At 30.6% G+C, this 13,874-nt stretch overlaps 1 protein-coding gene across 1 annotated transcript in view; it reads right to left on the bottom strand.

Annotated features, from left to right (window-relative positions):
- Nucleotides 1–1,667: 1,667 nt before the first annotated feature.
- The window catches only part of LOC106719412 (scavenger receptor class B member 1), a 29,529-nt gene continuing 17,322 nt past the window's right edge, over nt 1,668–13,874 (bottom strand). Inside the window, exons 4-12 of the mRNA XM_045679186.1 lie at nt 12,327–12,490; nt 10,578–10,725; nt 5,784–5,987; nt 5,224–5,348; nt 4,716–4,877; nt 4,308–4,414; nt 4,020–4,138; nt 3,546–3,671; nt 1,668–2,277 (exon numbers count right to left, since the gene is read on the bottom strand). Coding sequence (XP_045535142.1) covers nt 1,933–2,277; nt 3,546–3,671; nt 4,020–4,138; nt 4,308–4,414; nt 4,716–4,877; nt 5,224–5,348; nt 5,784–5,987; nt 10,578–10,725; nt 12,327–12,490 — 1,500 coding nt within the window. The 3' untranslated portion in view covers nt 1,668–1,932. The remainder of the gene's footprint in view (nt 2,278–3,545; nt 3,672–4,019; nt 4,139–4,307; nt 4,415–4,715; nt 4,878–5,223; nt 5,349–5,783; nt 5,988–10,577; nt 10,726–12,326; nt 12,491–13,874) is intronic.

The raw sequence follows: 13,874 nt of genomic DNA, 5'->3' as shown, positions 1-13,874 counted from the left end.
TATCGAACTAGGATTCATCCAGTAACAATCTGCATTAACTAACAAAATATTTAGACTTTAATAAAATTATCAGTACTCAAAATATCTCATTTAACCCGACTGATTACGAATAACCGTTAAAAACGAATTCGAATCTCACAATACATAACTTTTTTACATTCCTAAATTAACTTTCTTGGTTTTTTTCGAATGTACTCTTAAATAATAAAGTGTTATTAAATATTACGTACATTAGAGTTTATCAGGTTTAGGTTTAAAATTTGAATATCTTTGTTTCAAAAAGCATCTAATAGATGGCGCTACGTGGTCATTGAGAGGCTTAGTCGAGTGTTTTATTTCTTTTTTTAAAAACTTAAGTTTAGTTTCCAACAATTGTATATTATTTATTGTTTTGTTATTTAAATATACTTTATTTAAAAGCTCTGTAAGTAGTTACCTGTAATATGTTAATCTAGTCTTAATTGTATAAATGTAAATTATCAATATATGTAATGTAAATGACTAAATGTAAAGAAAATATTTATATATGTTAATTTAAAAGGATGTTTATTCTAAAAACCCAGGTTTATGTTGGAATTACAGGCAGTTTATTTATTTTTATTCCTACTAAGTTTTATTTGTTTTTTAAAAAATATAATTATTAGTAAAATTATTTTAAATAAAGATGTTTCGTATTAGATTTATGATTTTTGGACAAAAAATGAAGATGTTATATGTAAAAAAAAAAATGAAATATTCTTTTTCGATATAATTAAAATAATGATTGTAAATTTTTTTGAAATAAAACGCACGTTATGTAAAATCTATAAAAAAAACTTTTATTACATTCACCGTCAGTCTATTTACAAAATTTACAGTTTACAAATAACTTAAAAATATTTAATAATAATATCACATTTTATTAAAAATAACTTAGATAATAGATAATAGCATAACAGGAACGGTTACTGCTATTTTGATAACGGTTACACAACGCTGAAAATATTGTAGTAATTCTTCCAAATTTTAAATATTTATTTCTTATCATTAACTTCCATACAAAACCGATTAAATACATTCGATTTTATAAAATTGATAATGATAATTTTTTTTAAATATTTCATTTTCTAATTAACATGAAAAACTTGATAAAAATACATCAGAGCGTTCAAAATATTTTAAATTATTTGTTCCCGAATTTCTTTAAATAAGTCTACACAATCAAAACAGTAACCTATTTAAAAAACTAATTATATTAGCAAATTACTAAACAAATAGTACATAATAATATTAAATATTATATACTAATACATTTATGTAATTTATATAATATAATATAAAACATTCAATCTTATATAATAACATACATCGTTCATCCCCAACATAGGAATATTTTGTAAACTTATAAATAAATTGAGCAAATACAGTTTCGTTTGCAGAAACGTAGAAAATTTTCTATTTTCCTTTTTAATTTTTCAGAAATTTTTACATGGCTTCTAGAATAGTCTAGATTCTAGAAATTGGTAATTTGTGACAAAGGAATTTTCGTATTAAAAAAAGGAATGAAAAATTTTTTAAATATAACATACTCGTAAAAGCCTCATCTAAAATCAGAATCTACAAAAACAAAACAGGGACATGTACACAAAAATACTTCTGCTATTTATAAAAAATCAAATCAATAAGTAAGTCTCAAATTAAACGACTGTTACACATAGACTCCTTACATATAATATTTAGGCAATTTTTTCTTAGTAGAGGAGAGTACAAACTGAAGAAAATAATTTCTTTTATAACTTAAACTACTAAGAGGAAAAGGGTGGGCAAGGATGAGCTAAGAATTAACCTCTGGCATCACAATCAGGCTAAACGCAGGAATACTTCCATTTCACGTCTGACTTTTGTTTGATCGTCTTCTAAAGTGTTGCCTGTTTATAGTATCAGCTACTTTTATTATGAGTCGGCAAGTAAGTCTGGCAAATCTCCATCCTCTTCTGTAATAGCTAGCAGTGATACTGCTTCTTTAGCCAAATCATCGTCATCTTTAAACCCAGAATTATCAGACATGTTAAGAATAATACTACTTCTTCTTCTTTCAGTACTCTTCCTTCTCACTTTAGGTTTCTCTTGTTGCTGGATTATTTTATAAGTCGGTTTCCATATTCTGTAAGCCCCTTGGATTGCAAAGAATGTACCAATGATGAAGAGAAGTATTTGTACAGTGAGTACGACAGGTGGGGCGATGACGAACCGAAGTCGCAGCAATTGTATTACTTCTGGAGGTGCTTCTTTACAAAACTGAAAGAAAATTTCGGCCATTAGAGTATGTAATAAACAAGTATGCCTACTATTATTGCGGCAATTGAAACTTAGTAATCTTTGCCTACCCTTCTGCGATAAAAATACAATGCGTATGTAAGAAAAGGTTTATTTACATTTGTGTTTTTGACTATTTTAATCGGTTAGTAAAAAAATATTGACTAATAAAACATTTGTTGAAAGTTTTCGTAGCTTAATCATCTAAATGTCTAGACTTTTAAAATAGAATATCTAAGCGTAATTTATTTGACATGTAACCAATTAAACTTGAAGGTTTTCTTTTGTTTTGTTAATATCACAAGAAATAATAAAATTAACAATGACTAAAGTTTTTTTTTAATAAATAATTGTGTTTAATTTTCATGGTAGATTTAAAACTTTTCGGAGATATGTTATCAAAGTTAACCAATTTAATTATTCGTGGAATTGGAAAAACTAATTTTAAAATTAGATAGAAAATTGAACATGTTTCAAATTCATGTCTAAAATATTCTATTGGTTAATCTAACTAATGTTATAAATGCGAATGTTTGGATGGATGGAAGGATGGATGTTTGTTTGGAGGTATCTTCAGAACGGCTCAACAGATCTCGATGAAATTTGGCTAAATGTAAATCATAGTCTGGAAGAATACATAGGTTACTTATTAACCAAATTAGGGTAGGAAATAAAAGTCCTTTACTGCATATTAAATAAGAGAACTGATTCTGCTAAGTTTTGGCTATTTTTATGTTAAGGCTTACGAAATAATTTCTCATCTATATACCTTAACCAAAGATATATATATATATATATATATATATAAATATGTTGTTAAATTCTATTCTTAGATAAATAACGTCAAAGATGACATCATGAATCATCATATTGACTGATTCTAAACATATACGAAGTTAAATTAATATGCAAATATATAACATAGTATGTTATTTTCGTGTTAACTTATATTTCTAAGAAAATTACATTTTCCTTTAACTAAGTCAAGTCAACAAAGTCTAACTTAAACAACTATCAATTGCGGTATTAAAAAGCAAAAACCGTGAGTTTTCTTTGTTGAAGTACCCGTAAAAAATATTGCTATCTCAGTTATTTAAATAAGAATAAGAGGTACGTCAATATGTTTTGTATGTTATGTTTCAGGAATGAAAACCCACAGTTAGATAATTATATGAATAAGTATAATAATGCTTGCAGATATTTGGAACTCCTTTTACTTAATTAGGTACTGTTTACGAATTCATACTTACCAACGATATCCTCATTATTGGCAGAACTTTGTCTTTCACGGGTTTTGTGATTGGATTCCCCGGAGACGTCCGGACTGCGACGTTTATTTGAACATTAATAGATAGAGCTAATGGTACTCCCACAGTCTAAAATTAAAGAATGTTCACATGTAATCGATGAAAATTTCATAAAAATTACTACCGCTTCAGATAATACGACACTGGTTATGGCGACTAGACACATAGATACCGACAGATAACAATAGCTTTATAAACAATACAATAAGCACCCATTCACATGGGCGTTTTTCATTCAAATAAAACAAATACATTTCAATATATCTATTCATACGGCAGCGCTTTTAAAACGCGATTATTTTTTACGTACGGAACAAGAGTGAAGGCACTTTGGCGATTTTAAAACGCACGTACGAACACTAAACGTTATAAAAACAATTCTTAATGTAAAAGACATTATTGTTAATTGATAATTACCGGTTCAACATCAAGTTGTGAATAATACTTTTCAGGTTCGGGATTCATGCCTTCGAAGTATGTTTGTTGTTGTGCGTCCACGTCCACGTAATGAGGCTTTGATAAGGCAATTGGGAAACCTGAAACAAAGTTGTGTTATTAGTACTAGTTTAAATGTACTGAATTCATCTTCTGTACTAATTAATTTGACTCAACAATAAATTGAAAACACATTGATACATGGCGGGATTCGAACCCAGGACCTATAGATTGCAAGTCAAGTGTTTGTGTTTAATATTGTTTACGTACCGTAGTAACAGTTGCTGACGTCAACGAACCCATCTGGTAGACAATTTTTAGTACATTTGCAAGCGTACTCTGAAGTTTTATTGAAAGCGGACTCTTGGAGTTGGAATCTAAGAACAATAGAAAACATTTTACTAATTACATTAATATTTCCATAATCTTATTAATAGCATAAATGCTAATGTTTAAATGGATGGATGGATATTTTTTTGAAGATATCTACGCAACGGCTCAACGGATCTCGATTAAATTTAGCGTAGATGTAGATCGTAGTCTGGAAGAACACATAAACATTATTAAAAAAACATGTGATTCTCTTTGTGTCTCAGAATTATATATATTCGACAGTAAAATACCACTGATCATTAATATAATAAGGACATACCAAAATGACACCATAATGTCTTTTACCTGTAAAAATTGAATCCATATTCTCCTTTCATCTCATCCACAAAAGAAAATGGATATATCCTGCAAGCTTGCTTCCTGAATATAGGTATCACGACATCTTTGGATATCATAGGGGGCAGCATGAGACCCTCGTAGGACCCCTTAATACGGTTGCATGGGATGCTGAAATTTAAATACTATTATAACTTAATATAAATCAAATATTATATTAAATTTGTTTTGAATTCGTTATGACTAAAACAGGTTATCTTTACTCTGACAACGTATGACTCATTTAAAGATTTCCATACAAGCCACACAAACGCTTTTAAATTAAATAGTCGAACTTCAAACTTACTAAATAATATTAACATTTAAGAACATACTAATTCACTTACTTGACTTAAAAAAAATAGCCCCACTGATTGGACTCTTATAAAAAAAATAACATAAATCGAATAGGTCACTCTTCATAATAGGTAGAGGCGTTAACATTATAGGGGGTCATAATAGAGTACAAGTAAACAACCTGGTATTAAGATCGGTGTATCCTTGTTCAGCCAGTCCTGGGGATTCGTTCCAGGAATTTAAAGAGAATTTCCTCGATTCATCACCGATTTCCACTTCAGCTGTATCTGGTCGTTTCGCGTAGAACTGTTAAAAGGAACCATTTTTTATAGTCAGAGATAATACAAGCTATTACGAAGATAATGTGGTTGATTGGCGATCTTTATTACTTTTATTTAACTTTAGTAACGCAAACAAAACCGTAAAAGATACATATGTATTCTACTCAGGATTTTAAGGCAATTTCTACTTAAAATTATTGGTTTTAAAGGCAATTATTGAATGTCATACTAACAAATTAAACAAAAGTATAACACTACTGTCATTTGTTTAGGCTTCAGCGAAGACATTAATTACAATAACTTCCTGATGTAAAGCGTCCTCCGGTTTCTAAACACGCGCAGACAAAATAAATCCATTTCCTTAGTTAGTAAGCATGTAATGTTCTAACATTTCTCAAAGCAGATCAATTAATAAATATCTTAGATGGTCGATAATGTTATAGATGCAATAGCCACATACCCGATCTAGGATTCCTATCTTCTCGAAATCAATCCATCCTGGCAGCAGTTTATTAGCGATTGATACGATTGGATCCGAGTACCCCCAGAGAAGTTCCTCAGCAGTCATGTTCCTGAAGAGAGTAGATCCAAGCGCTGCAATAGAGTAGTAAGCACCTACGTTGGCAAAATATCCTAGACGGTCTGCCATTAGTGTACTGATAGCCTAAAACAAGAAATAAAATGTTATTGTTAAATAGTTAAATAAATCTTATAGTTTTTAAACTCGAAGTGAACTAATAAGAGACCAACAATATGATAAGGCGTTCATGTGGGATCTAAGGTTAAGATTGCGGTAATAAGTGTATTGTTTCAAATTAATGTTTAAAGGATTTCTTCTATAAATTGAAACTTTAGAGTAATATTAAGTAATCAGTTTGAATTGTCGTCTTTTTCATCAAGATAAAGAAACTTTATTGGTTTTTCGCTAATTTTTATTTACTTAAGATCTTTTTGCTAATAGAATTAAAATTAAACCTCTCTTCCAATTAATCTAGTGTTTTTTTTCTTCTCCAATTAATCTAGTATTTCTTTGTTTAGGAATAGGAAGTTTAAATTGAGTTGTAGGTAAATGACCTCGACCTTGAAATAAAACAACAAAAAAATTTTAAATTGACTCCTTTTTAGTCTATTGGAAGTCAGTAAAATAAATTTATTAAATGTACAAATACATTATTCAAATAGACACTACAATAGATGTCGCGCCATCTTACTTTGAGTCGAGTTATGTAATACTGGCTGTCTTATGCGACACGAAATTAAAAAAACTAAATAAGTAGCCTATGTTTTAGACTTTGCCCTACCTGTATGACAAATTTCATCTAGATCCGTTCAACATTTTGCATTTACAATTATAGCAGTATTTAAACGAATTAAAATTACTAAAAAGATTTTTTTGTTTTGCCAACAACGTTTTTGTCGAGCTTACAAATATGTCACACAATACCAGAGAACTAATATATTTAATAATTACTAAAATCTGACCCGTAGCCAAAACTAAAATTAAAGTAGCCATCTCGTCATATCTTGTGTGTCATTATCCTTAAGTTTATTTTCTGACAGAACTAACTGCGACAGCAGCGCCACTCTAACAATATTCAAGTTTGACTTAAATTATCATTTCTTTTACGAAACTATGTTAACATGTGGACCTTGGTTAGTTAAGTCAATGGAAAGGTTATATAGTACGATAAACTCATCTGGCCCGGTAAGAGAGGCGCTGTTATCGCAGTTAATTATGTCAGAAAGTATAAAACCTACTTAGGCACAGGAAATGACATATTTGTCAAATCACGACAAGACAGCTACAGCACAAGAATTTTATGTCACAAGGATATTTAACCCGGTGGACATAAGTCAAACATAATTATGACAGCACACTAGCGCCCCTCTGTCAACGTCAAAAAGCGTCACTACATCCTTTTCATAATTGCTTTCATGCAATTTTATTATTTTATTTCATTTTCTATGTCTAAGTAGCTTTTACAGATTTTATAACAGTACAAAATGCGATAGCAGCGCCTCTCTCTCACCCGCTCAGATATCCTAGTTGGTCTATAATTAAGTTTCACTTATGCCCACCGGGTCAGACAAATTTGTCTGACTATAGTAAAATCCGTGTAGTAATCCGAGCACGATATGTTACGTTAGCGTCTGTAATGATCTTGAGCAATCCGACTCATATATTGAATGACAAATAGATCAGAGGGAAAACTACAATCTAATAATATTAAAAGTTGCGATAAATTAAGGCTTTGATTGTTGGTTTTTGAGACCACAATCACGGTAAAAAACATATTCGTCGTCATTCTCATCATTATCTTTGACAAAACAGAGATAACGTTATGTTTCAAGCGATAATTCTGTTCTTAGAAACCCACTAATACATAAATAAATTAACTTGCTACGTACTTAATCATGAGGATCTTTCATATTGGTCTTGTGTTACTAATCGTGGGTTTCTAAGAATAAAAGTATTCATTCATTTCACTGTTAAAAAAAATACCGTCCCTAAAATTCTCTAAAAAATAGAGATTATAAGTGTTTCTTCAGCAATAACTATACAGAAAACTTAACGCCAAAAATGCGATGTACTTTATATGTTAATATTTAGATGTTATTATTCTATTCTACTGAGATTACGTGTTGGTAATAATTAGTTATGTGTTCTTAATTTAAATATTTATTTGATAAATTACTAATTGCTTAAGGACCATGCCACAACCACGAATATTTTTAATGATATAAACAAGGTTAGTTCTGACCAGACATTGTAGGTTAGAGAAGACGGTTAGACATGTGAAGGATCGTTTTAAAATAAATTAATTGTTAAATAAAAGGTCAAATCATAAAGAATTTTAAGCATAATTAATTATATTGAAGTTCTATTATTAATAAATACAGTTGAATTTCCTGTTAATATTATACAAATACAAATAAATTTTATTCTCTATTATTCATCTAAGTTATATGAAATGCGTAGCTTGTTGTATTGTTTATTAAAAAGTTAAGGTTACGAGTGAGTTATTGAAAGTAATTTGTTATTTTTAACGATTAATAAAACCTTATTATCTGCATTATAAGTTAATCTCTTCCATCATATCAGTTGTAGACATACATTTATGGTATTATTTCATTATCATTTTGGAATTTTATTTTTATTTGTAATAAATTAGTTTTATGTCACCCGCGATTCCGTCCGCGCGGTGTTAAAACATCTTAATAAGTAGCCTATGTTTTCTTCCAGACTATATTTTACATCAGTGCAATATTTATGCTCGATCCGTTGAACCGTTCTGTAGATGCCTTCTAACAAACAACCATTCATTCATCCATACTTCTAAACTTTCGTATTTATAATATTAGTAAGATTCAGATTTTTTCTACATTTTGCATATTCATACAAAATTATTTTTCAAAACACGTTGTACATAATCGATCCGACCGATACACTTTTTGATGAAAAATAAACCATGTCGAATTTGATGCTTATCTGTTTGCAAAAATAGCTTAAAAATGTTTTGTTACAAATGTTATAAATGCGATTTGAATGGCTGGATGTTTGTTTCAAAGTATCTCTAGAACAGATCAATGGATCTGGATAGAATTTGGCATGGATAGTTTCACTAGAACATAGTTTTTTAAGTCCGCGCGGACGAAGTTGCGTGAGTCAGTGCATCATCAGCTATACGTCCCTACTAAGGGGCTCGGAGCCTACCCTAAGTTAAAGGTGCTTGGCCATAGTAAACCACGCTGGCCAAGTGCGGGTTGGTTGACTTCACACATATGAATTTCTTCTCAGATATGTGCAGGTTGAATCACGATGTTATCCTTCACCATAAGAACGTCGGATAAGTGTACATATGTAAATCGAAAATCGAAAAACACATTGGTACATGGCGGGATTCGAACCCAGGACCTGCAGATTGCAAGTCAAGTGCTTAACCCCTGAGCCACCGACGCTCTAGTAACGTGAGTCAATTAGTAATTTAATAAACAACTTAACCATTTATCATTATGTTACTATTTAAAGATTTATAACTTCATATTTATCAGTTCGTTGTTTTATATGTTGTGTCGTGAGCCCAGCATAATGCCATTTATATACAAGCAAAGCAATCGAGTTTACATTACAAAAAATCCAAAATAAAACATATTGTAAAGTTACTTTTTTTAAACATTAGGTGGCAAACAAGCAAACGGCCACCAGAATACGCCTAAAAAGCGAAGCGATCGCTACGTTGCCTACCTTTAATCGACAGAGGAGGTAACGCTCATAAAGAGATATATCCTCTTGCTTAGCGTCCCCTCCTCTATCAAATCCACTTCCATTTCCCATCCTTTCTTTATAAGAAAAAGGCGGGAAGAGAATGACTTAAAATCCTAATTCAAGATGAACAATATTCTTTTTTTTTGTATCACATTTCATATAAAAAACCGTTACAAGTAGTATTATGAACAATCATAAACTATCAGAACTTACGTAGAGATAGTAAATATAGGTTTCTATTACGCTATTGATAAGATTGTTACTACTTTACTTCTCTATTCATACTCATAACGCAATAACAAAAGTATCATCGAGCAAGACGTGACATATATCTTTATCTAAGTTCATGCACTAGTTTAAAGTTCTACTTTCATTGTGTTCCTGTTTATTACAAACTTTAAAATAAATTATTGTTGCTCAAGTCAATTAGAAGTAGATAGTTTTACATTTTTTTTTGTTTTAAATTTAATATTATTATTGTCGCTTACAAATAATATATTTAACTGCTTTCCTACACGTTTGTTAATCTTTTCTAATGTTAGATTTTATTATTCTGGTTTATTTACGGTAACGGATACATTTATTCTTTCAACACAGATAAACTGGATTACTTGTTTTAAGCGATCTTGATTTAAGCTCCATCTACATGCTACTAGCTTTAGATCGCGACTCCGTCCGCGGGAAATTAGAAAAATCTTTTTAAGTAGCCTATGTGTTCTTCCAAATTATGTACTACATCTGCACCACATTTAATTAAGATACGTTAAGCTGTTCCGGAGATACCTTCAAACAAACAACCATGTATCTAAACTTTCGCATTTGTAATATTAGTAAGATAAGATGTTCAAGTTACATCTCTACTCACTCTCTATAATAGGCAGCTAACATATTCGCTAAGTTTATCTACTAATTGCATAAATCAATGTGTAACGTTTAGCGCTATCCGTCGCTTGCTCTTTTGCCCCAGTGCATTATAAAACTACTTACAACAAGTGCGATGTTAGGCATAGTGACGTGTACATCCTTGTAGTGGGCTATGGACTCATGCTGCAAGAATTGCAAGTCGATGTTGGGTCGCATACGCATCACGCCCGCCTCCCGGTCAACCGTAAGGTTCCTGTTGGTGCGAAATTCTCTGGAACAATACACACACAGTTATATACAAAGCGTAAGAAAAAAAACTACTCACACCCATAATCCAGAGGGGTAGGTAAAGAAGACCCACTCCTCTATGCGCGGTTCTAACATATGTCTAGTCTCTTTCACAATAAGCATGGTCGTAGGTTTCAGGTGCTTATACTTTCCTTACTATGTTAACAATTTGGTTGGTATAAGTCCAACTAAGTAATAGAGTCCGCATTAGCATAAGATGCTGCACGAATTGCCTGTCCGCTACCGCTACCACGACCAAACAGAAGACAGGCTTGAAGTGGAATTAACAGCACGTTTCGTCAATAAACGAAACCAAAATGCAATAATTGATTTTATTATATTTGGCACATAGATTAGAGTTTAGAATATTGCGCTATCTCCGTTGAATAGATCATCTCTGCTTACTCCAATGACATGTGTACTCGTTAACTGTCACGAGGTGAATAACCTCTTCGTAACATTTTAATTAGAAATAATATAAAAATTGAAAGCTACATAGACTACTAACTATATAGAAATATAGAGAAATATTAAATAGAAACCAAATGAGAAAATACTTATAGTTTAATTTTTAATTTTCCACGATTGGAATAAGATTATTAAAATATTATATAATTATATAATATTATTATATTTATAATTTTATTTATCTTAAATTTAGAAAAAAAACTATTGTCGAACGATTTTTGATAAAAAGTACAAAAACTTACTGTCATATGAATACTATAGCAAAACGTTCTTGAATGTTCGTTCAGTCTTTTGTCTTCAATCATATTTATTAAAAAAAAACTTGTCAATCTTTTGTTTTGACGTCATTACTAAATGTACGCAGCCAGAGGTCACGCCCGGAAGTAATTGTTAAAGTTTAAAGTTACCTCAAATGTATTGTAAAGTAATGTATTTTAAATTACCTTTGGTCACTGAAATGTTAGAATGGCGTTTTAACGATTTTTAGGGGTTTAATGTCCCATTTACATTATCAAATTACTTCAACAACCAAATTACTTTTAGTTACTAGCTGTCGCCCGTGACTGTCCGCGCGCAGTTATAAAAAAACTTAATAGATAGTATTCGATTCTCAGACCTACTAAATATGCATATAAAATTTCATAAAAGTTGATCAAGCCATTCCGAAAGAGTATGGTAACAATGTGTCTCGAGAATTTAATTAAGATTAATTTAAAGGGTATTCAATAAAATAATATTTACTTAAAATTCCATAACAAAATAATAACGTAATAAATAGATAACCACAATATGCATTTTTTTATATATATCATAAAGCGGCAAACGAACAAACGGCCACCTGGATTCGCCCGAATAGCGTGGTGACCGTTGCCCATAGACATCAGCAAACGCTGATGCGGTGCCTACCTTTAATCATTGGAGAAGGGGAAGCATAGAAAAAGGATTATTCACCTTCGTATCTCGATCGCGATCGTATCGCGATCTCCGATCCCTTCCAAATAAGAAAAGGGTAGGAAGGGAAAGAGGACTAAAATTAGGCCTCAATTTATCAAACTAAAAAAAAAAATAAGAGGTCAATGGTAATGTTTAGAATAACGATGAATTAATGACACTTACTGAAATCGAAAAGGTCCAATCTCTTGTAGTTTTAAAGTCTTGTCAGTTCCTCTGAGATACTGGTTGACATTGGTGTAGTTGAAGACGTAAACCTCAGAGAACAATTGGTACGTCGGGTTCTCCCACATGCTGAAGATGAACTTGCCCTCTTGTATATCCAAATACTGCAAGAAAATAACATAGTTCCAGATAATTATAAAGTGACTTATAGTATAGTATAGATGTAAGTACTGGAGTCGCGAAAAATGGTAATCTGTTCTGTATTTACTAGTTACATTTGTATGTATGTTTGTACAGGATTAAATTCTATGGCTCTGAAATATTTGTTTTAAATTAAACTAATTATAAATGAAAATACAACAGTTATTTTGTTGTAATCTGTTTATGTTTTCTTCTACGTAAAATTTTTAAAATTAATAATAACTTCAACGTTTTTCGTGACTCAGACTAAAGTTACGTAATAAATATTAAGGGAAACAATAATATAGAGAAAGGTTGATAACCTCAGTAAATAGGTTATCGCTCGATGACAAGCTTTAGCAATAAGAGCAAAGATGCAAGTCTATAAATTCTATAAATAATTAGTGCAATAATAAAATAAAAGTTATTAATTACTACAGCTTATCTTGTGCTAGTTATAGAAATAGATATATTTATATAACTTTTATGAATTCGACTATAATCTAAGATTAATAATAATTAGATATTTTTTTTTCAATTTTGACACTTCACACGTTAACTTTGTGTCAAATGTCACGGTCAAACGTTCGAGAAATTTCCTTAAAAAGGGCATTCAATGTCATCGCTTTACGTGTATTAATAAATAAAACATAATATTTATCTAAGTAATTTTACACATAAACAAAAAAAAGACTTCTATTTTAATAGTCTTAATCAAATGCGTGACATTCATTGACGGCTTAATTTCATTTATTCAATGATACGCTCTAAAAATAGCAGGTAAAGTGTTAATGTATTGCATTTTAATAACAAGTGTTGGTTAATATGTATTGACCGGGTGTAGAGGTTAATGAACGTATGAATAGGTCAGGATCACACGAGATAATTATACGGCGATAAAATGAACTGTTTATTTATTCTCTTGAGCTTTTATAATTTAAATATTTAATATAATAATAAGAGATATCGAAAAATAGTAAGTGTTTATTAAAAGCCTTGTTAATATTCATTATGCGCTAAAGAACGATAATTAATTTTTTAATAATTGTAATAAATATCTATCGACCCTTATACAATTAAATATAATTAAAAATAAATACTAGATGTAATAGTTGCTCTGATAATGGCAATCATTTAAGTAAGCAAATATAATTATCAAAATAGTTACTCCCAAGTTTAGTGAAGTGTTTTTTTATTCACAAATAACTTTGTTTTAACAAAATAATTTGAACCTGGATAAGCGAGAAAGCTCTATAAGCGAGAGTTATTGTTCGGTCCCCACAGACGATCTCCATAAGTGAGAAATTTGTGGTTAAAGACAAACCTCTGTAAGCGAGAGAAATTCCCGATCCCTTGGACTAAAGTTCA

The sequence above is a fragment of the Papilio machaon genome, chromosome 9 (genome assembly GCF_912999745.1).
Source record: "Papilio machaon chromosome 9, ilPapMach1.1, whole genome shotgun sequence".
In the NCBI taxonomy this organism is placed as follows: domain Eukaryota; kingdom Metazoa; phylum Arthropoda; class Insecta; order Lepidoptera; family Papilionidae; genus Papilio; species Papilio machaon.
This window is presented reverse-complemented; position numbering and strand designations above follow the sequence as displayed.